General features: G+C 44.1%; 1 protein-coding gene across 2 annotated transcripts in view; it reads left to right on the top strand.

The window, feature by feature from the left end:
- PHTF2 (putative homeodomain transcription factor 2) overlaps window positions 1-23728 on the top strand; it is a 254818-nt gene that overhangs the window by 126173 nt on the left and 104917 nt on the right. For both annotated transcript variants that reach the window (XM_082255148.1, XM_082255147.1), the window contains exons 4-5: window positions 10039-10108; window positions 20094-20252. In XM_082255148.1, coding sequence (XP_082111274.1) covers window positions 10039-10108; window positions 20094-20252 — 229 coding nt within the window. The remainder of the gene's footprint in view (window positions 1-10038; window positions 10109-20093; window positions 20253-23728) is intronic.

Raw genomic sequence — 23728 nt, 5'->3', positions numbered from 1 at the left:
TATGGAACCTTTCCCCTAAAAGTGACTTTTTATACTACCAAAAGGTTAGGAAGTTTGTTTAAATTTAGCACCACGTGGATATTTTTCACCTTTAATTTAACATGGTATATAGCAGTGATGGCAAACCTTGGCACCCCAGATGTTTTGGAAATATATTTCCCATGATGCTCAACTACACTGCAGAGTACAGGAGCATCATGGAAAATGTAGTCCCAAAACATCTGGGGTGCCAAGGTTCGCCATCACTGGTATATAGTATTTCTCATAAAGTAGAACTTCACCCAACTGTGTTCCCCAGTTATTTTTTTTTTTTTGTCAATTTTTTTACCTGTTATCCTCAACTAACATACTCAAGCCAAGTGAATCCAGTCTTGTCCTTTTTTTATAGTGACGGTCCACTTTAAAGTAGTATTAAAATAAAGTGTTTTTTTTTTTTTTTTTTTAGCTTTACACAATGAGCAAAATAAGATGTACATTCTCCAGATAAGGCCAAGTTCATATTATTGCGGGTGCAGGAATCGCACCTGTTCCCACAGCCAAAACGCATGGGGCTGCCATTCATTCCTAATGGCACTCCACGCAACTAAAAATGCAGTGTGTTTCCAGGGGCGGCAACCATCGGGAAATCAGATTTCCCTGCCGCTACATTTTAAATGGTACCAGAACCTTTTTCTTGCATGAAACGCTGGCACAGAAGCCCATTCAAAACATAAAATTATCTTGTGTCCTTAAGGGTTCAATCCACAGGTTCTAAAAACTCTCGTTTTCAGATTCACTACCAATTTCTGGCTTTTGTGAGCATGGGTACATAAAAGCCAGAGGACCCACGCATCTTTCCCTCATCTTGAGTATAATCTAACCACTGTGCACGGATAAACCTTGTTGCATAAGAAGGTGGAGGGGCAGTAGCATCGCAGCACCTTTACTGTGACACAGGTGGAGAAAGGCCTACACTTCTACAAAATATATCCACCAGCGACATTTCCCCTAAATGCTAGTGTGCACACAAATGCTCAAGCTGGTAATCGTGCAGCCCACACAGACATGCCACAAATCATTGTGCCACCCTCTTCAAGGCTATCTGGTAAAAATGATAGTGAATCTGCACACATTAGCTATTGAATAACATTACAGAAAAGGTTAGTACAGTATGTAGCTGCAGAGCTCTCTACATCCTTGAAGCTCAGGACTGCTAATCAAATGCAGCTGTAGACCATGTTGTTACTTATGTGGACCACTACATTGATGAGGTTTGAGTTGACCTCACTTCTAGAAAGATGGATAAGTACACAAGTTGGTTACTTCTACACAGTGATGCTCTTTGCTAACATCCAAGTCACCCATGCACAAAACATACACCCAGCAAACTAGTTAGTTAAAATATAAAGGCAAAGTTAGCATTTCACTTTGAAAGGGACTGTGACAGCGACATCAATGTGGGCATTTCTTCTCTCCACAAATCCTCTAGATTGGGAGGAAAGAAGAGTCTGGTAAGCAGTGTCTTCACTTTGGACAACATAATGCCACGTAATCCTCTGGGCCCAGTGGTTTATAGGGTAGGGACACAGCAAGGAAGTAGGTGAGTAGATGATGATCCATGGCATTGCAGAGATTTTGCGTCTGCAAATCTGGCCAACAAAGGATGCCACAGAAGTTTACATTGCACATTACACCTGCCACCCACACTGACTGTCACTGAGAGAGTATCAGTATACCATTATTAACCCTGGCCTGCCCTGTATCTGCAATTACAATCAGAAGGCTGTGCTGCTGCCTGCATGCCCTGCTGCAATACTTCATGATTTCCATCCATTCTCAATATCGTAATATATATAGTTGGAAAAAAAATATTGCAATATATTTTTTTTCCAATATTGTGCAGGCCTAGCGTAGGGTGTCGGAGCTGGCGGTGTTGCTGTTCACCTTACCTGGTTGTTCTTCGCCCCTGTCCGTCGTTCCTTCCAAAGGTTGTCTCTGATTTCCATTTGAAAGAAGACATTGTGTTGCCTTTCCTATGTCCCAGGCCTAAACATCCTAAGGAAATTGCCTTGCATTCCCTGGATGTGGTTCGGCGATCGGGGTGTACCTGTGTAAGGGTAATCGCAAAACTCACGGGTTTCAATAACATTTTGACTGTTGAAGCCAGATTGAAAATTATGTTTATTTAGACAAAATGACATGTTTGGAGAGCAAGTCAATCACATTACATTCTGTTGGCTTAATTAACATTGCTCTATCTGACTTAGGGTTTCTAATACACTTTTATACAGTAAAGTGGGTGGAACCTAGCTATCGAATTTCTTTTGAAGTCCCATCTGGTGACATTTTGGAGTCTTTTGGTATGCGGACAGCCATTCACATAGATGTGTGACTTCCAGTTTCGTTCCTTGAACAAATCTTTAAAGACTTGAGATAGCAATCTTGCAAATGAAGGGCTGAACACAACAGCTGCTCTAAAATATGATGACTTCTCACACAATATATATCCAATATATCTGCTTAATCATAAATCCATGCCCGATAATCATAAGTAAATATTTGATAAACAAAATGGCTGCTTCCCTTTTCCTCATCACCTGGCAGCTATGGAGTCTTTTAGGAAGTCAGACTCACTATTTGTACTTTCGGATGGACCTCGGAAAAGGGTTGGCCGCTTCTGCTGCGATCATTTCCAGATGGATCAGGCAAACAGTGATTCAGGTCTATTCAATTCAGGGTCAGGTTCCTCATTTTCCTGTTTTAGGTGCACTGTACTCTGGTGCTTAGTGCCTCCTGGGCCTTCCGTCATCAGGCGTCAGTGTTGCAATTTTGCAAGGGGCCACCTGGTCGTCTGTGTATGCTTTCACAAAGTTTTATAAGGTGGATGTGTTGGCATCTGCAGATGCTTCTTTTGGCCGCATGCAGGCTGTTGTTTAGAGAACTTGTACTCTGAGGGTGTATTGTTTTTTTCAGGTGAGCTCCAGTTGTTTATGGTTGAGCTCCATGATACCTGGTTGGCTACAGTTTAGCCTTGGGAATTTTTTTCTTGCTGTTCCCACCCCTTATGTTTGACACTGCTTTGGGACGTCCCAATGGTCAAGAAGATGAGGAGCTGTGTCTGTCAACGAACGAAAGAGATTTTTGACTTACTGTAAAATCCATTTCTCTAGCGCTCATTGACAGACGTAGTCCTCGGTGATACACCACCTTCGGGTTATGTTGCCTCCACAGGAGCAGGACTAGACAGGAAATTAAAAAGCTCTGGCCACACCCCAGGGGCAGTCCCAGAGGGTATATCCTCTCTCTCTCTGCCTCAGCAAATCAGTTATTTTCTGTCTAGTTAGGAGTAAGGACCTAGATACCTTGCTGGGATCTTAGGTCCTGGCAAGAATTTTTTCTTAAAGGATTTTTTTTTAGACAGCTTTTTTTCTCCAGTGTTCCTGTGAGATCTTCAAGCAAGAAAGCTGAACTGGGCGACGGGCTGGATGTTGAGATCCGGTGGTCACCCCAGTTCAGCCTACGAGCGCGTGCAGGCCATAGCTCCGCGCTGGGTCGGCCGCGACAAAGTCCCATTAAAGGACTGACCCCGCGAGTTAAACGTCTCGCTGAAACGCCAAAGACCATGAGTCACGGCGTCCATATCGGTCGACAGCCCTCCCGCCCCGGTGGAGAGGGGTACTGTCAGGAGTTGGTGCCCGCCTGGTTCCGGTATGGTGAGTAGTATGTTCCCCCTTTTCCCCTGACGGGTCTTGTGGTGAACGCGGGCCCCTCTCTGTATGGTAAGATAGAGTCCCTCTCTATCCTATAAATGACACAGATCCTCCTACTTTGAGTGTGATTTTATGTGCAAAAAGCCAGGAGGCTTGGTTTGGGAGCTAACAATCTAATTGTATACATGTTAAAAAGATTATAATCTGTGGCATTCTGGGAATCTTATGGGTTAAGAATAAGCTACCTACCAGTCAGAAGCCACGGACATGTAGACTGCCTTCCTAATCAGATCTCCAGCTATTAGCAGGCCTCCCGAACGGCCATGTGGTCCGCCAGGGCCGGTACCGCCAACCACGCCATATCCCCATGCAGTGAGAGTGTTGTGTGCCCTGCAGCACACCGCTATTCAGTACGGGCCGCCGCCATTTTTTTTGCTGGATCGCACGAGCCGCCATTTTGGCGTAGCCTCGTGTCTCCAGCATGGGGGCGGCCATGTTTGAGGTGATCCAAACACCTCGTGGAGCTTGGGGGAGGCGCCGGAAGGCGTACAGAGGGGCGGAGCCGCCTCCTTTCTTCCTGGGCAGCCAGCCAAAAGACTTCCTGTTTGTTAAGACAGCGCTGTAACCTGTTGCAGTTAACTCTGAGCATCAAGTGGTGAGCCTGGGGGTCTATCTCTCTCTCTCTCTCGATCGATAGGGATCCCTAGCAGGTAACACTAAGGGGCTTTTGTGGCGCTGGGGGTCGAAAAAAAAAAAAAAAAAAAAAAAAAGAAAAGTTTTATTTTTGAATTATATTATCCAGGAAGTAACTGGAGTTATCATGGACCCTGCCACACATATTCCCCCACCTGTTTCCCTCGAGGGGGCCACGGGACCCGCCGGTGCACAGAGTATAGAGTAATTTACAGCAATTTTGGCGTCTATGGTGGCTCGGGTGGAGGCGGCCTGTCAGGGACGGGGGTCAAGGAAGCGACCCCCGCCTACCCCTATACCATCTGACACCTCTGACTCAGATTCAGAGGTGGTCACGGCAGTTGCAGGTTCCTCTGCAAGGGCTGTTATCCCAGGTAAAGCCCCCTCAGACAGTGAGGAGGACGCTTCTTCTCCTGCTATTATTCAGGAAGAAGCATTGGTGGACGCACTAGTTGTGGCAGTGCAGGAAACCTTAAAACTTGAGGCTTTACCGGCAGAGGCAACTGAAACAGAGATTCCTTTTGGTACTAATAAGCCCATCAAGACGATGAAGGCTTTTCCTGTACCTAAATGTTTCGGTAATCAGATTAAAGGAGAATGGGAGCATTCTAAACGTACCTTTACTATTTCCAAGCGTATTGCTAGACGCTATCCGTTTGAGGAATCCATCATTAAGAAATGGACGGTACCACCAGTCGTGGATCCGCCTATTTCCAGGCTGAATAAAGCCACGGTTATTCCAGTGGAGGACACTTCGTCCTTTAAGGATCCGGTGGATCGAAAGATGGAAGCAGAGTCCCGCACCATCTTCTCTCTGATAGGGTCAGCTTTTAGACCAGTAATTGTTATTGGTCTAGTTTCCCAGACACTTACGGAATGGGCGAAAATGGTACGCCAAGATCTTAGGGGAAAAGATATTCCCCAGGAGACATCTGATTTGATGGAACAGATTATACAAGGGCTACAGTTTATCTGTGACGCAGCCTTGGACACTACTCCCTTATTAGGGCATGCATCTAAGACAGCGGTGATCCTCAGACGTGTGCTGTGGTTAAAATGCTGGTCAGCTGACCTAGGTTCCAAGAAGACCTTGACAAATCTCCCCTTTCAGGGGAATCGTCTATTTGGGGCCAACCTAGATGAAATCATTAAGGATGCCACTGGGGGCAAGAGCACTTTTTTGCCACAGGCTGCTAAAGCTAAGGGACCTCGCAACAAGCGAGGACCTTTCTTTACCGCCCATAAAGGGCGCCCGGCTGGTACTAGCGGGAAAGGCAAGACTCCTCCAGGAGGGTTCAAGAAGGGCTGGTTGGACAAGCAAAGGACCAACCCAGCCAAACCCGAAGCAAAGGAGTACACAGCCTGAAGGTGCGCCCCCACCCGGTTTCAGGGTGGGGGGACGTTTTCACCGGTATTCAGGACATTAGATCGAGCATCAACCACTACTACCGGTGCGATTCTTCCCTTCCAACATTTAAGTACTACAGGAAGCGGTAATTACCGTTCCCTGAATAGATCTTTTCCTTTACCTTTTCCTAAGATTAGTCCCGATACCTCACAGGAATCGGATCTGGTTGACCAGATAGGCCAAGTAGCCTCTAGTCGGGTGACTTCGGTCCCTGAGGTTCAACCAGAAAAGATCACCTTTCCTGATAACTATCAGGTATCTGATAAATGTGTGGGAACAGAAAACGACCAGACTTTCTCGGATGGTCGGGGCCAGATACCTCTAGGGACGCCTGGTTCAGATCCAATCAGCGCCAGTGGTCCTAGAAATTCTAGGCTGGCCTCCTCAAGCCGGCCTGGCCGACTTGGACATGTTAGTCGTAGACGTTCCGTGGGAACTTCGTCTCAGGGAGTGTCTGTGGTCTCAAGGACCAATTTACCATCATGCTTTACAGTCGCTGGGTTTAATGGCCTGGCCATTGAGACCCAAGTACTGAAGGACAGAGGTTTGTCAGCTTCAGTCATTCCTACCCTTATTAAAGCAAGGAAAGCGACTTCCAGCAAAGTCTATTATCACACATGGAAAACTTATATTGCGTGGTGCGAATCTTTAGGATTTCCTCCACGTACCTATTCGGTGTCTCGAATATTGGCCTTTTTGCAACAAGGGGTTGAGCAGAAGCTAGCCTTGAGCACCATCAAGGGTCAAGTTTCAGCATTAGCAATCTTCTTTCAGAAGCCTTTAGCTACCAAATCCTTGGTGCGGAATTTCATCCAGGGGGTGCGGCACCTGGCTCCTCTAGTCCGCGCGCCCTTACCGCCTTGGGATCTTAATTTGGTTTTGTCGGTTCTACAGAAACCTCCTTTTGAAAACATCAGGGAGATTCCCTTGCTTACTTTATCCCAGAAAGTGGCCTTCTTGGTGGCTATTACTTCTGCTCGCAGGGTGTCAGAACTGGCTGCATTATCATGCCAGTCCCCATACCTAGTGATTCATAGGGATAAGGTAGTACTTCATCCTAAGCCATCTTTTCTTCCCAAGGTGGTTTCAGATTTTCAGCTGAATGAAGATATTGTACTACCTTCCTTGTGTCCTCAGCCCAAGCATCATCGGGAACATGCGTTGCATTCCTTAGATGTGGTTCGGGCAATCAGGGTATACCTGAAAGCTACGGAATCATTCCGTAAGACGGATTCACTTTTTGTGATCACGGATGGCCCCAGAAAGGGTTTGCCTGCATCTGCCGCGACCATTGCCAAATGGATTAGACAAACGGTGGTACAGGCTTATTCTATTAAGGGTCAGAGTCCTCCGTTCCCTGTTAGGGCGCACTCCACTCGAGCGCTCAGTACTTCCTGGGCCTTTCGCCATCAGGCGTCAGTGGTCCAGGTATGTAAGGCGGCCACCTGGTCGTCGGTACATACCTTTACAAAATTCTATAAAATTGATGTGACGGCATCGGCGGATGCCTCATTTGGCCGCAAGGTTTTGCAGGCCGCAATTTGAGGAGACCGGTGGTCTACCTCGAGGGTTTTTTTCTGTTTGAAAAAAAAAAAAAATTGTTTTCTCTTTTTTTGTTGAGTCTCATCATTAAGGATGAGCATTGTAAACTTCTAGTTGGCACCGGTTGGGCCTTCTAGATTGGGATTTGATTTCCATTTTCCCACCCCTCAGTTGTGATACTGCTCTGGGACGTCCCGAAGGTGGTGTATCACCGAGGACTACGTCTGTCAATGAGCGCTAGAGAAAAATGGATTTTTGTAAAATCTTACCGTAAAATCCTTTTCTCTTAGCTCATTGACAGACGTAGTCCCCGCCCCTCTGTTTTTTGAGTTGGGTTAAAATCTCTAAAGACTGCTTTTTCACATAACTGATTTGCTGAGGCAGAGAGAGAGAGGATATACCCTCTGGGACTGCCCCTGGGGTGTGGCCAGAGCTTTTTAATTTCCTGTCTAGTCCTGCTCCTGTGGAGGCAACATAACCCGAAGGTGGTGTATCACCGAGGACTACGTCTGTCAATGAGCTAAGAGAAAAGGATTTTACGGTAAGATTTTACAAAAATCCATTTTTCTCGAATGTTCATTGACGGACACAGCACCGATCCCTCTGTGGAATTGGCTTTCTTCTGACACTGCTTGTAACAAAATTGAGTGCCTATAGCTAAGAGTGGAGTAAAGAGAAGGCGCCACTCAGTGAAGCAGTAATAAATTTATTAAAGCAGAGTTCTGGTCTCAAAAACAACTTTGGGCCACCTGCTTGCTTTAAATCACCTAAAAAACAATTGGATATTCCTGATTTTTTATGTTTTTTGCTTTACTTACCTTGTTTTTGAATAAAATATACTTACCTTCCTTCTACTTCCTGCCTCTGAGGACACGGCCCACGCCATCACTTCCTGCTTGTGTTGACTCCTGGGAGCTGAACTTCATCGCTCCCAGGAGTCAATGCGCCTGCACTAGCCCCGCTCGTCAGGCCCTGCTCGTCAGTTCCGGTGCAGGTGCGTCATTCCTTGCTAAACAGCTTCTGGACATGCCCAGAAGCTGTGCAGGGATGATGCACCTGCACCGGAACTGACGAGTGGGGCCGGTGCAGGGCATTCTGGGACCGAAGAGGACACTGAAGAGGATGCCCTGGCTTAAGCTGCCCACACCGGGGATGGCAGCGCTGGACAAGAAATTTTCAAGGTAAGTATTTCTTCTAAAAGGTAAGTGCAACCTGGGACAGTTCAGAGGCTATCCATTCTGAAATGCACTAGCCCTGACTGTCCCGGGGGTATTTTTATCTCAAAAACATTTCTGAGGCCGGAACTCCGCTTTAAGCTCATATCAAGACTTGCATAAAAGCAAAAAGTGGAGCGTCATGACCCGGCGTCCTTCCTAATTCACTGTGTACCCATTGTGGAAGCTGCCAGCAGCCTAAACCAATCCGGGGGTTGAATCAGTGTGGCTTCGGCGAACCGCATTCCTCACGGAAGGACCGTGCGGCCGTAGACGAGGAATGGGCGGTTACCGGTTTCGGAGCATGCTCACAACAGCTCCTTCTTCAGACCAATCTGAAGTTTGATGTAGAAAGTCTTGATAGTTGCCAGTGGTGCAAGTGACCCATTGGGAACCTTCCCAACAGCCTAGACCAGTTGCGCAAGCAATCAACTTTTTCCTTGGGGTTCTGAAGTTCTTCATGGAAACTGCCAGGTCATTAATTGCTATCGGCTTTACCAATTTGTTGCCCTTCCATTTGACTTGAGCGGGCCCAGGTTTTCACCAAGATGCTGGTCTCAGACTTGGCTCTGTTCCATACTGAGAGGATTCATGTTGTTGGGGTAACTAGGTGATCTATTTTAAAAGCCCGTTTCTCTCTCTCTTCATATCCTGTTTGTGCCTTTTATAAAGACTATCAGTTTTTTAATAAAGATGAAATATTGTTCTGCTACATATTGCTGAAATTACTGAAATTTCCATCTGTAAAGTTGATCATATTCTCTTTATTCCTCTCTAAACCTGTGTAAAGTGTGTGCACGTATTAAGTTGGTCAGTTAGAAACTGCATTCTTCCTTTCATGTAGGCCTGTACTTTTTATTATATTTGATTATTTCCTTGTTAGTGATTTGATAAATAATGCAAAATGACAATTTGCTAAAATGTAAAGTAGTTAGTGTACAGCTTGTATAACGGTGTAAATTTTCTGTCCCCTCAAAATACCTCAAATCACAGCCATTAATGTCTAAACCGCTAGCAACAAAAAAGAGTACACCCCTAAATGTCCATAATGTCATGGAGGAGGGGAAGAGGATTCTCACTTGGGGGTGTACTCATTTTTGTTGCCAGTGGTTTAGACATAAATGGCTGTATGTTCAGTTATTTTGAGGGGACAGTACATTTACACTAGCGTCATTTCATCAGTGTTGTCACATGAAAAGATATAATAAAATATTTACAAAAACGTGAGGGGTGTATTCACTTTTGTGAGATACGGTGTGTGTGTGTCTACGTATGTATGTATGTATATATATCTGTGTGTGTGTGAGATATATATATATATATATATATATATATATATATATATATATATATATATATATATATATATATATATATATATATATATATAAAATTAAAATATTCTTTTACATTTTAATATATTTTTAATTTGATTTTATTAAATATTATGCATTTTTGTTTTATTCTTTTAATGGTATGATCATCCGTGCAGGGTTTACGGAACAAGCCAAAGAAAACCGGGCATGTAAAACCAGACCTAATTGATGTGGATCTTGTCAGAGGTACAGTATGTAATATAATTACACATTTAACATTTTTGCATACTACAAAGTGACTGTTCTGGTTGTTCTAAATTGCTAGTGTGTACTAACTTCATAGTAACAGTATTCAAACCATTTCAACCAATACTTTGTTAGGATGGATGATAGGTGATACTAAGTGTTCCTTATTTTGTTTTTCAGTGGCTTATAGTTACAAAGTCTTGTGATTTGTCTTGACACAGGACATTCACTGTGACACCCTTGCCTAAGGCTCTTCTAGTCTCTATGGATTAGAAAAATGTGAACATTATCAATGAACACACCTTACTTCTGTGTGACTGTACAGATTTAAACCTCTCTAAACTCACCTTGACTTTTACCCGTTGCCCAAGTTACAAAAATACTTGATAGGAAACTGTGGGCTACTAGAAATTTCCCAGCTTGTTTAACCTTTGACAGTACTAGTAACTAGAACATGGCTGTGTTTCCTTAAATGTTCAATTCAACCAACTGACCCAAAAAAAAAAAAAAGCATCTGAATTTGTTTCACATTGTCAGGGACACCAGATAAAGTGATAGATTGGCAGCTGCAGTTTGAACTTTCAGTCGGTCAGCCACAAATAGGAGCAAGGCTGTCAAGCATATTCTGTAAAGATCGCAACGCAAGAGTAATGAATTACTCATGTATTGATTTAAACTCATGTATTGATTTTAATACTGAAATCTGTTGCTGTGGGTTACTGCATCCTTGTCTTTAGCCTAACGGTGTCATTGGAAAGTCTTTGTTGTTGTGCTGAATACGTATCCGCAAAATTGGAGACCTAAAATCCAAATGGGTCTCTGGTTTGAAAGTTTATGAAGGAACAAGGGACTGTCTTGCCCATAGCAACCACATTCTTGTTCTTTCGAGTTAGGTGAGAGGGTACTTCTGGACATTCTTTGCTTTAAGTATGTTAAACAATTTAATTCCTAATTTTTAACATTAACACAATAGTTTTTGTGAGTTCATTTGTAATATAATTTTCTTTCCACTGAGGGACACAATGCCAACTACAGGAGGACAGTTGGTTGGACAGTGGCGAACCGAAGAATTGTAAGCTAGCCCCTGTATATCTCCTTCTCTACCCAGCAAGCCCTCATGCTAACGTCCCTTGGGGGGTTGAAAAACTTTTCTTAAGCTTTTCTGAAAAAAGTCTAACTATTTTTTTGTTCGCCTTTCTTGCTTTGTGGAATATTTTCTTTGGTGACTTCAATCAAGATTCCTTCTGGGGAAGTATTAGACCTGCACAATTCTGGATAAAATGAGAAGCATGATTTTTTGGTTAGAATAAAGATCACACTCTCAGCATAACATCATCTTTCACATTTTACAAAAAAATTGGGCTAAATTGTTTAGTTTTTTTTTTTATAATTAATTAAAGTGTAGTTTTTCCCAAAAAATTGTGTTTGAAAGACTGCTGCGCAAATACAGTGTGACCTAAAATATTGCAATGACCGCCGTTTTATTCTCTAGGGTGTCTGCTAGAAAAAAAAAAAAAAAAATATATATATATATATATATATATATATATATATATATATATATATATATATATATATATATATATAATATAATATAATATAATATAATATAATATATATATGTGTGTATATGTTTGGGGGTTCTGAAGTAATTTTCTAGCAAAAATACAGATTTTTTTACTTGCAAGCAACAAGTGTCAGAAAAGGCTTAGTTTTCAAGTGGTTAAACTGCCCTAATTTACAGACCGAAGGTCATCCCTTTGATCTAAAACAACAAAATTATACTTAGTTTATAGTTCTCTCCCAGCACTTAGCAATGTTGGGGCCCTTTCACACGGGCGCTCCATATGTCCGCAAATCATCCTATTTTTTTGCGGATGATTTACGGACATAATGTAAGTCAATGGCATTGCGGATGTCAGCGGAATACCATCCGCTGACATCCGATTTTCTTCCTTTCAGTTCTGTTCCGTTTTTTGGAACGGAACAGAACCTTATTTTTCCTCCGTTCAAAAAACAGAAAGGAAGGAAAATCGGATGTCAGCGGTGTCATCCGCTGACATCCGCAATGCCCATAGAGTTACATTATGTCCGCATATCATCCGCAAACGGATGCAATGATATGCGGACATACAGAGCGGATGACACACATGTCATCCGCTCCGTGATAAAAAAAAAAAGTCCCGCAGCGGAGCCAAACACCGGAGCGGCCGTGTGAAAGAAGCCTTAATAAACTTTTGCCGAAGGCTCTTTTTTTTTTTTGACCGCTGTGCGGCTCTGCACTGTATGAATTGTGGAAATGCTGCCATTGAACACATTTTTTTAAGATGCCCTAGAGGTAGATAGTGCCTGGGCCCTGTCCCCCTGCCTTGTCAGGCAACCACCAACCTTGGTTAGGGTGGAGAGGAAGTTGCAGGATGTCGGTAAGGAAGAAGGGTGGGTGGTAGTGCTAAATAGGTGTGTTAGGGCTGGAAGTGTGAGAGTGTGGAGAGGGAAGAAAAGGGAAGAGTCTAGGTGCCCCGGAGGTATACTGTTATGAGCCACAGCACTATAACAGTGTATTGTGGGTGAGGGGAAGAAAAATGGATATGTGGGGCCAGCCGTGAGTTTAAATACGCAATACCGGGGGGGGGGGGGGGGGGGTCAAGGGGAAAAAAAATCTTGGTTTAGGATAGGTAATATGGGGTCTTGCCCAGTTTGATAGTACATGTGACACAACTATAGGCACTTCTCACAGAGACAGTAGGGAACCTACACCCAAATATATTCCACAGGGAATTTACAGTGAGAGTGGTTTGCCTTTACTTATCAGGCGTCTCCTACCCCTCACCCCCCTGCTCTATCAGGGCAGTGATCAGAAGTATCCCGCTGCTCTGGGGGCACTTCAACCATCCTCCTCTTTTCAGGTGTACCCTGACGAGTTTGGGGGGTACCCCCAGGTTCTCTTATTGGAACTCATGGGGCCTCCTGGACAACAGGCAGTGAAGTCTGAGACAGACAGGGTTGCAGTTAGAGTGGGGTGTGCAGCTGGAAAGGCCAAGCAAGCCCCCTTTTTAGTGATGTTTTCCTTTAGGATCATAACAAATTAAGCAAAAAATCTGCGTGAGATTTTTATTCAGAGCAAGCACATTTATAGTAGTTTGGAGTAGTCCTGCTTGTACTTCTAGGGTGAAACAGATCCTGAGGAGGAAATGTGAAAGAGCAGGCCTTGGTATTAGGGGAAGTTTAGATGTAAGGGCAGATTGCAGAGGGGATTAGTAGGAAGTCACATTTTTATCGTTCATGGCTGCATATGGTGGAAATATTGGGTCTCACAGGCATTGTCTAAAGCAGTGGTCCTCAAAACCTGGTCCTCAGGGCCCACTAACAGGCCAGGTTTGCAAGATAACTGAAATCCATCCCAGGTGATATAATTTGCTGCTCAGTGATTGCAGTACTCTAGTCTGCATCTCCCCAAGGTAATACTTAAAATCTGGCCTGTTAGTGGACCCTGAGGACCACTGGTCTAAAGGATAGTTTAGTATAGGTTATGAAGTGTCAGAAAGCTGTGGCAGGGAATGGAAATGAAAAAGATAGTGATGGCGTATGGGGTTTGAGCGAGGTTCTGTGACCTTTGGGCCACACCAGGAAATAGTGAATCTAGGTGAGGAGCATAGGGCTGGATTTTAGAAAGCAGGTAAACTATACTAAACTTTTAAATCATGTCCAGGGTTGAGGGAAGAGCAAAGTAGCTGTTCTACTTGCAGACCATTAGGTGAAATAGGTGGACCCCCTTTGTAACTCTGAAAGTTTAGCCTCCATGCTGTTGGGAAGCATGTGGTTGCTTGGGACACCCACTTTATCCCACAGGCCAGACTTGGTGTCTGCTCTTCTATGCCCCTCTTGTGCTTTTTGCACAACAGTGTTGCCAGCCTACCAGATTGAAATTTTCTGGCACAGCTACGTTTTTACTGGCATTTCCAAAAGTTTCAAAATTACAGTTTTAATTGCAGATTTCAGTATTTGGGCTTCAAACATGTACAGTATGCAGTTAGCAATGTGATTTAGGGTAGCTAAAAAGACAAAAACATATTTACGATTTTATTTTCAATATAGTAAGTACCTAGGTGAGGGAGGGCAAGAAATTAGAGTGGCCAGGTGCGCACACACACACACACACACACACACACACACACATAAAATTTACTCTCATAGTGACACTGACAGCAATGAGCAGAAGCACAGATGACACCTCACCGACACTATCCCATCCCCACCTGAGTCACAGGGACAGTCTCTCTCCATGCCAGGTGGTCCCTTCAGTCCACTCTGGTCCAAACAGCACTGACAGTCCCACTCCCAGCTTGCCTTGCTCCCGTCCCACAGACCCGCACACAAGGCTCCAAGCGCTCTGCTGTGCTCCCTTGCAGCATGACACCACACGTCACACTCTGGCAGTGTCTCAGCCAGAACCTGGAGTGAAACGACCCCCCCCCCCAATCGGCGCCACCTGAGCAGGATGGATGGTCTCGAGCGTCACAGCCGTACTTTCTACTGGCAACCTTTTCCTGTCTCTGGCATTTACTGGCAGGAGAAAAGTGTCCATATTTTACTGGCTGCCTGCGTTCCCTGCACCCAGGGACACCCTTGTCTCTGACCTAATTGGTCTTTGTTTGTGAGGTTTCATCCCATCTCCATCCCATCCCACCCTTTTTCAGGTGTATCTTATAACCCTGGGTAATATTGCATCCCCTGTGGTACCTGGTACGTCCTTCCTCTCCAGAGGGGCTTTTTGACTTGCATGGTCAGCCAGGCCAGTCTCTGCTGTTTCCTACAATATCCATCTATTGTGTCATTGAACTCTTCTTTATCTGTCAGGGAATTTACCCCTTCATCCACATCAGGGATCTTTAGGACTTTGAGGTAACAAACTTTTAACATTCCGTGCCCTTTTCTGGTTGGCTTTCGTTCTATTTAAGCCCCTTCTGCTGTTGCTGGGGGTTGGGGGGACTGAGCTTGGGATGAGACATCCAGATGATTTCTACAGCCTCTACCAGTCTCAGTGGTCACTTAGAATATCCCATCAGTCTCTTTGGAATGAATAAGATGGTCTCTTCCTCTGATCACTTGAAGATGTGTTTTACTTGTGTGGCTTATCCACAGCCTCTTCTGCGAATTCCTAGGTTCTGCCTTTCTGGAGAGAGTTCTCAGCAGGCTAAGGTTCCTGTCCCTCACTCCCTGACTATGGATGCTTTGCTAGACCAGACCAGGGTAGGTCAGGAGATTGTTAGAACCATGTTCTTTGCTTAAGTTCAGATAAACCTTGCAGATTTATCTGGCAGGCCCCCGAGATACTTCCAGTAGTTATTGTAGATGATTTTGCCCATCCTCTTGTTCTCCTAAATCATTTGAACCAATATGGGGTTGTTATATGGCTTTGATCTGCCTATTTTTGGGGTACATTTCATGCACCATATCTCCTTTTTTCAGCCAAACTGACTTTAGGGTTGGTACCAAAGTCAATCAGTTGTCTACTAGTCATTTAGTTACCCTTATCGGATATTTTGTGATGGCATTTTCTTGCTTTCGTGGATATCTCGTTTGCGAGATTGGTTTCCTAGCTAGGCAGCCTCATACTTTGTATGGAACCTTCCTTCCCTGAATCTTAAAGATTGGGACTGTAAGGTTTGGGCCTTCATATTTAGACTGGTTGTTCTTCTCTTGTGGACCAGTTTTTGTCCAAGATCCCCTCTGGGGATCTGTTCTCCTTGGGGCCTTGTCCCAGTGTTTTTTTTTTTCTTCTTTTTCTTACCACATCATGTTGTTGGTCTGGTATTTCTTTATTAGGTAAGTATAAGGATCCACCTGTTTTGGTGGGTTGATGGTCTCAGGCTTAATGTTCCTTCTTATGGGGTCTCATTACTCTTCTACGGTTATCTCTTATGTCCAGGTCTTGAGCATCAGGTTGATCCTCTGTGGCCTTCCTTTGGCTATTGGCAGATTCTTTCTTGTATGGGGGCTTCCTCTCACCTGGTTCAGATTTGGGCACTGATGCCTCAGATAGTTACAGACTGTTCCAGTCAATTCTGTTGAACTTTCAGTGGCCATTGCCCACCCCTCAGTTGGACTGCTTTTGGACATCCCAGCTGCTTCGGAACTCCTGTGTCCCTCAAATTAATTTCTTGGATGATTGTAAATGGGGGGAATACTGCGCTTCAAGGATAATTATATAATTAGTATTAAACCATTAATGTTTCTTAATTTCCTGTGCAATATTTAAACCAACAATGCATACATGCATACATGTATCCAATATCTTAAAAAATGTACATACATATTAAATATATATTCCATATAAAGTGCCTTTGTGATTTTAGTGCAATCACAGAAACCTAAATATATAGTGCATATATTGTAGAAACCGTGAAAATGTGGAAACTTTGAAGGTAAAATAAATAAAATAAGGAAGTGTCTCAATTATGATGCTATATATCAATAATTAAATAAATAGCGATGTATATCCAGATATTTTCACAAAAAAGTGCTTGGTGATTTCAGTGTAATCCCAGATATTATAAATATAAAGCTGGCTTGAATAACGGTTGAAAAATATTATTTCTCTTTAGTTCATTGACGGACACAGCTTCAGATTTTTATAACTGTTGGGTTATACTGCCCCCTACAGGAGTAGGACACTAGGCAGAAAAAAAAGTCTGGCTACACCCATGGGAAATCCCAGAGGGGTATATTCCCTCTCTCTGCTGTAGGCACTCAGTGTTTTTTCTGCCTAGACAGGAGTAAGGACCTAGTTCCTTGCTGGGATCTTTGGTTCTGGAAATTTTTTCTTTTTAGATCGAAATTTTTTTTCTCCTGGATTTTTCTGTAAGATCTACAATCAACTGCTGGACTGGGCGACAGGCTGGATAATCTAGATCCAGTGGTCACCCCCGTCTGTCCAGCGAGCGAGCGCAGACCTCAGCTCCGCTCTAGTTCGGCCGCGGCATAGGGGGCTGGCCTGCAAGTTAAACGCCTTGCGAGGTTGCATACGACCAGGTCTCGGCCCGAATCACAACATTCTTCCTGGTCGACAGCCCCCCCATTCGATGGAGAGGGGTTCTGTCTGTAGCAGTTCCCACCTGGTTCCTGGTATGGTGAGTAGCTGTCCCCCCCTCTCCTCTTGGAGAGATTTGGGGTGGACATAGGCCCGTCCTTGGAATGGTCGGACCCCTGGCACTCTCCCTCCACATATGTTTGGGTGGTCTGATCCACCTACCCAGGGTGGGGGCAGGGTGCTATGCTGGCGATGGGGGGCCGAGGGTGTGCGCCGCTGGCAACTGGATGATCGACTGTGCTGGGGGGAGGGAGGGGTTGTACCTGCTGGAGGCTCCTGCCTGGGTCTGTCCTTGAGGCCTGGGTTCCCTCCTGGGTCCCTGTAAGCCTTGTGGTGCCATGCGGGAATGCCATTTTGTTGTAGCCTGTGTGTTTCTATATACAACCATGTTTGTGTAGTTCGGCGGCAATTTTGCAGTGGTTTGCCATTGAAAGCAGCGGTGGCCATGACAGTGGAGCCCTGTGAGCGGTGATTTTGGCGGTGAGAGCCCCTCCTCATCCCCTGGTGCTGATTCCTGGATCCTTTCACGTCCTGATTTCTGTGCGTGGTTGCTGCAGGTGCCTTTTTCTGCTGTGTGGCGAGTCTGGTGGGGTTCTCTCTCTCTCTCTCTCTCTCTCTCTCTCTGCTGAGGATCGTTTGGTGCTCGTGCCTGGCGACCGGGTGGTGCTGCCAGCGCAGTGTTTTACAGTTTTTGTGGGGTCTACCTGGTGACTCATGGAGTCTTTGGAGCACATCTCCCCACCTGATCCCCTCTCTAAGGCTGTGGGGCCCTCCGGGTCCCAACCATTTATTGATACACTGACTGCGGTCCTGGAGTCCTCTGTGTCCCGGGTGAAGGTGGTCTTCGGGCGACAGGCTAGCAAAAAGCGCCTCCCGCCTTCCCCTGCCTCATCTGCCTCATCAGATCCTAAATCTGATTTGGCCGCCCTGGACGTGGGTCACCCTGCTGGGTTTGCAACCACGTGCCCGGAATCCTCTGATTGTGAGGATGATTCCTCACAGGCGCTGATGGAAGCACTGATTTGTATCTGTGTGTGAGACCATTTAAGATGGAGGATGCAGCTGCGACGGAGGCGCAGGTTCCCTTTGGCACTCACAAGCCATACAGAGGGACAAAGGTGTTTCCTTTCCCCGCCTATTTTGACAGAATTGTTGCTAAAGGGTGGGGATGACCAAAGCTTCCCGGTGGTGTCTCTAAGCACTTTACCAAGCATTACCCCTATGAGGAGTCCCTTCTTAAAAAGTGGACTTTTGCACCGGTGGTTGACCCTCCAGTTTCCAGATTAAACAAAGCAACCATGATTCTGGTTGAAGACCCCACGGCCTTTAAGGATCTGACTGACAGGAAGGCGGAAGCTGTGGCCCGCAATATGTTCGTCACGGAGGCCGGTATTCACCATTGCCCAGGTGTCGCAAACTCTGACCGAGTGGGTTAAGCTTTTACGCAGGACCTGGAGGGTGAACAGCACCCCCCGCCCCCCCCCCCGCCTTTGCTGAGCTGGCACACCAGCTGGTCCAGGGGCAGCAGCTTCTGTGATGCCTCTTTGAATGCGGCTCCCCTAGTTGCTCCGCTCTGTTTTGGCAGTGGTCCTTCGGAGTGTCTTTTGGCTCAAACGCTGGTCTGCGGACCAGACTTCTAAAAAGGCCTTGACTGATCTTCCCTTTCAAGGAGATCGCCTGATTGGAGCTATGCTGGATGACATCATAAAAGGTCTCACAGGGGGGAAGAGTACTTTTTATTCTGCAGGCTGCCCGTATTTGGGGTGGTGGGATGTCGTTGCTGGTTTCCGGACCTGTGGACTTCCTGGTGCAAGACAAGTGGATCCACAAAGTCATTCTGTCCGGCTACAAGAATGACTTTCGCTCTTGCCCCCCCTCCGCAAGGTTCTATCCTTCCAACTTGCACCTGTCCCCGGACCGCTTACATCGTCTGTTTGGGGCAGTACAAGACCTATTACATCAAGGGGTGATTGTCCCGGTTCCGACTTTGGAACGTTTTCAGTGTTTTTACTCAAACCTTTTTACAGTTCCCAGGAAGGAAGGCAAAGTGCATCCAATCCTGGATCTCAAGCGCTTACCTGCTTTTTGCGGGTACAGAAGTTAAAAATGGAGTCCATTTGCACAGTGGTTGCATCCCTGCGTCAGGGATTTCCTCGCCTCTATCGACATCAAGGATGCTTACCTTCACATTCCAATAGGTGCCAGTTACCAGCGTTTCCTCCACTTTGCCATGGGAGAGGAGCATTATCAGTTTGTGGCGTTACCCTTTCGTCTCGCCTCTACTCCTCGTGTCTTCACAAAAGTGTTAGCCCCGGTGCTAGCTTTGCTACGCCAACAGGGGATCGGCTACTTGGACAATTTCCTTCTGCGAGCAGAGTCTACTTCTGCTCTGGTAGAAAACCTGGAGATCACAATACGAACTCTGCGGAAGTTCGGCTGGATTCTAAATTTTCAGAAGTCTGCCCTGGTTCCGTCTACAAAGCTGGACTATCTGGGCCTAACTTTGGACTTAGCCAGAGTGCTCCTTCCTCTGGACAAACTCCAGAAATTGTAGGCTGCAATTGGTTTCCTGCTGTCCAACAGATGGTCATTCCTCTGGACTTGCATGCGGTTGCTGGGCTTGATGGTTTCTACCTTTCGAGGCGGTTCGGTTTGCACAGTTCCATACGAGGTCCCTGCAAAGGTTATGAAGATCTGAAGCTGTGTCCGTCCATTAACATCAGAGAAGTGGATTTTATGGTAAGTCAAAATCACATTTTTGTGTGTAGAAAGACCCCAATGTTTTGGTCTTTTTTTTTTTTTTTTTTTTTTTTAACCGCTTTTATGCTAATTATCTAGCTATTTTCATTCTCATATATTATCTTTCTCTTTCTTTTTTTTTTATTATTATTAAAGGGTCTGCATTTGCAAAAGCAAAACCTGAAAGCCCATGGACATCTCTGACAAGAAAAGGAATTGTTCGTGTTGTATTTTTTCCTTTTTTCTTTAGATGGTGGCTTCAAGTTACTTCAAAGGTCATCTTTCTTTGGTTGCTTTTACTATATCTTCTTCAAGGTAAATGAAATCTGCTCTCAACAAGTGCTTCTTGTTCTGTTTTCTAAGATGTTGTGTATTTTTCAATTTATACTTATTAAAACCTTAAGATGTTGTGAGTTATTTTAAAGCGGAACTAAACTCTCGCAGTCAACACTACCTGTTTTAATCTTTTAGCTGCTGCCATTAGTATATAGATGGGAAGATCTAATGTTTTTACTTACATTTTTTTTTTTTAAGTTTCTTCAGTTGGTTTCTGGCCTAGGTCAAAATGATTTCATACATCCCAGGAGTCTTTATGGGCTGTTTCTCTTTCATCTGCTGGAGGTAAGAAAGGCCTAAAAAAAAAGATAAGCTAGGCACAACCTCCTGCCCCTGCATGCCTGAGCTAAGGGCAAATTGATTGCAGGATGTAAATGCTACATGAATTATCTGTCCTTACTCAAGCTGGCCACAGCTAGAGAGGCTAGGGGTGTGTTTTTTAGTTTTTTTCCTAACAAAACAAAGCATGGAGACATGGATGGATGAGTTTATTTTTTTAATGGCGTTTTAGGTTTGTGGTGCTCGGGTACAGTTTAGTTCCACTTTAAAGTGCTATATATGTGTTCTAATATGTGTTTCTTTTCTTACAGCACGTCCTGTTGTAAAGCTAAAAAATATTTAGGGCTAAGCTGCAAAATCCATTTTAAAATCTTGTTACTGAGTGATTTCACTACTTGTTGGCAAACAAATTAAAACAGAAATAATGCATTTTTTTAACTCGTTACATTTGCTGCAAGCAAACACAATTTGAATAAGAAACTATGTCTTTTATGGATATACAGAAAACCTGAACACAGTTTGGGCCATTTAACCTAAATGCCACGCTGCAGTGTATCTTAAAGCAGTTGCAGATCGAACCGAAGCAGCTTTATTGGTTGTAAAGGATAAGCGCGTTTAATTCCGCTTAAGGCTGTTAGCAGAGTGGCCTCTACAAATTCGGCAGTGCCTAAAAATGGAGAGCAACTGAGCATGTGCAGAGCAGGATGAGACCGTGTATTACTGGATTTTACACAGTATAGACACTTACTTTTAAAGTTTTACATAGCTATTTTTGCAAAAGGGGACAGCCTGAACTGATTTAGCAGGACTTAATTTTCAGACTAAAGTTTCACTTTAAAGAGGGGAAATGTTCCAATGAGGACACTAGTTCTGGTGACCTGGGAGTCCTCAAGGAATTCCCTAATTTGAATCCGGTTTGGCTATGGAACAGGTAAATCTCCACAATAGGGCACAGATGGCGAAAAAACACCTGACAGGGGTTATAACCCTCCCTTGTTCTATCCAAAAGGAGAAAAAGTTTTTGCCTATAGTGCTACCTTAACCACTTCCCGATGCATCCTTGGGCTGGGCTTTTGGTGGTTATACCGGGATGATGCCTGCAGCTGTAGGCATTACCCTGGTATTGTTTTTTAAAGCCGGCAGCCAGCTCTCTTGTAATAGCAATCGGAGCGGCTGACCATCCACTCAATTACTATTACAAGCAGTGGTAAGGGACGCGTTCCCCCCCCCCTCGCCTTTCGCTGCTCTCTCAGGCTCTCCTGTCCCACCGGGAGACCCGAGCGACCAGCCAGCGCATCCTCTTGGCTGGCCGGATAGCCAAGCAAAGTCTGAACTGGCTTTGCTAGGCCATTAGTAATGGTAAACCAGAAGCGATGATATGACATCACTTCTGATTTACTTGGAAACACTTGGCACTATTTTTTAAAAATCGAAAGCATTCATAAACACTGATCATGGTGTTTTGAATGCTTTTAAGTGCAGAGCAGAGGAGGGATTTGGGGTTTTATAGACCCCAGATCTCTCCATAAAGAGTACCTGACACATGCCTTTTGTTGTCACAAGGATGTTTACATTCCTTGTGACAGTAAACTAAAGTGATAAAAAAAAGTTTGAAAGCAACAGTGTAAAAATGTAGTATTTAAAAAAAAAAATAATAATTTGAAGTCAGTCCCGCACACACACAAACAGCAATTGTCCCACACGTGGGAAATCCCCATGAACGTCAGATCATGGGCAGTGCACAGTTGTAAAGCGGGACATGTTTGGTATCTATTTACTTGGCGTAAAATTATCTTTTATATTTTTTAAAACAATTGAGTAATGTATTATTTTGCATTAAAATTCAAAAAGGTGTATTTAAAAAAAAAAAAAATTGCATTTGAAAAAATGCTGCGTAAGTACTGTCTAATAAAAAAAATTGCAAACCCCACCATTTTATTCTCTAGGGCCTCTGCTTTAAAAATAAAAAAAATAATGTTCTAAGTAATCTAGCAAAAAATGTGGCCTTGTTTGTAGTATCCTAAAGCAACCCTGTTTTTAACTTAAATAATTCAGTCAAGGCAGACCTGTAAAAGAAGGAGATAAATACTGGCCTCTGTCTGTTACACTACCAAACCTTGCTCCATTCCTGCAAAATCATCTGAAGTCTGCAGTAACAACAAATTTCTGGTAGTGTTAATTTATTTGGTCCCCTGTTCAGGATCAGAGAGGCATGTGGTGTTGTCGGTGACGGTAGAGAGAAGTATTACATTCTTTTACAGGCATGCATTTGCTGGTTGAGAAATTTTAATATAACGACACTGCCATTTTAGGTCTTGTTCAGGTGTATGGCTGTTAAAGGCTTGTTTAACCTGTTAATATTAAATGGCATACTATATAAAGTAGTGAATCTGACATTCACTGCAGGTAAATCTTCCAGGTCAATGCATTTTAAATGACCGCGATTGACTTTCACCAAACATTCACTAGTTCTAAATCAAAGTCACTGCTTTATAAATATGCCTCTAAGCATTATTTTACAGAAATGATTGTTGCTTTTGTGAAATTACAAACTATTTAATGGATCTCAGCAAGTCTTTCAAATTAAAGTCATAAGGAGATATACTGCATGAAAACCTAGAGGAATTGTGTGGCTTTACCTCTTTAAAGAACAAGTTTGGGCTTATGAAAAAAATATACATGCTGTGTTCCATACTGCAGGATCGGTGAGATACTGCAGCTGTCCCATGTCAGCTCTAAGAACTGAGCAATCGCATGACCGCTATTTGCTCAGCTCTCACGGTGCTCAGAGCTGGGAGCAGTGACTGTCAGCCACCACTCACCGCTCTGATGCTCCAGCATTAACTGGAGCTCTGGGCTGGGGAGGGTGCTGGCGTAGCTGGCTCTCAGTTGTTAGTATATTGGCAGGTATAGGCAGTGCTAAATCCTCCTACTTACTGTAAACATAACACTGTGCAAAAAATGACTGTGCAAATATACAATATATATCGTGAATATATATCAATTCATCATCTGTGCAATACTTAAATAGAGATGACTAAAACCATGAACATCAAATGAATGACTAAAAGTGCTGTGATATATAAGGTGCTTGATTATGTGCTAAAGAAACAATATATTGTGCTTATATTGTAAACTTAGATAGTACAATATACAAAAAAGTGCATTGATAGTGC

This window comes from Pelophylax lessonae (genome assembly GCF_965119305.1).
Source record: "Pelophylax lessonae genome assembly, chromosome: 4".
Lineage (NCBI taxonomy): Eukaryota > Metazoa > Chordata > Amphibia > Anura > Ranidae > Pelophylax > Pelophylax lessonae.
The sequence above is the reverse complement of the archived record's forward strand: the minus strand, read 5'-3'. Positions and strand labels throughout refer to the sequence as shown.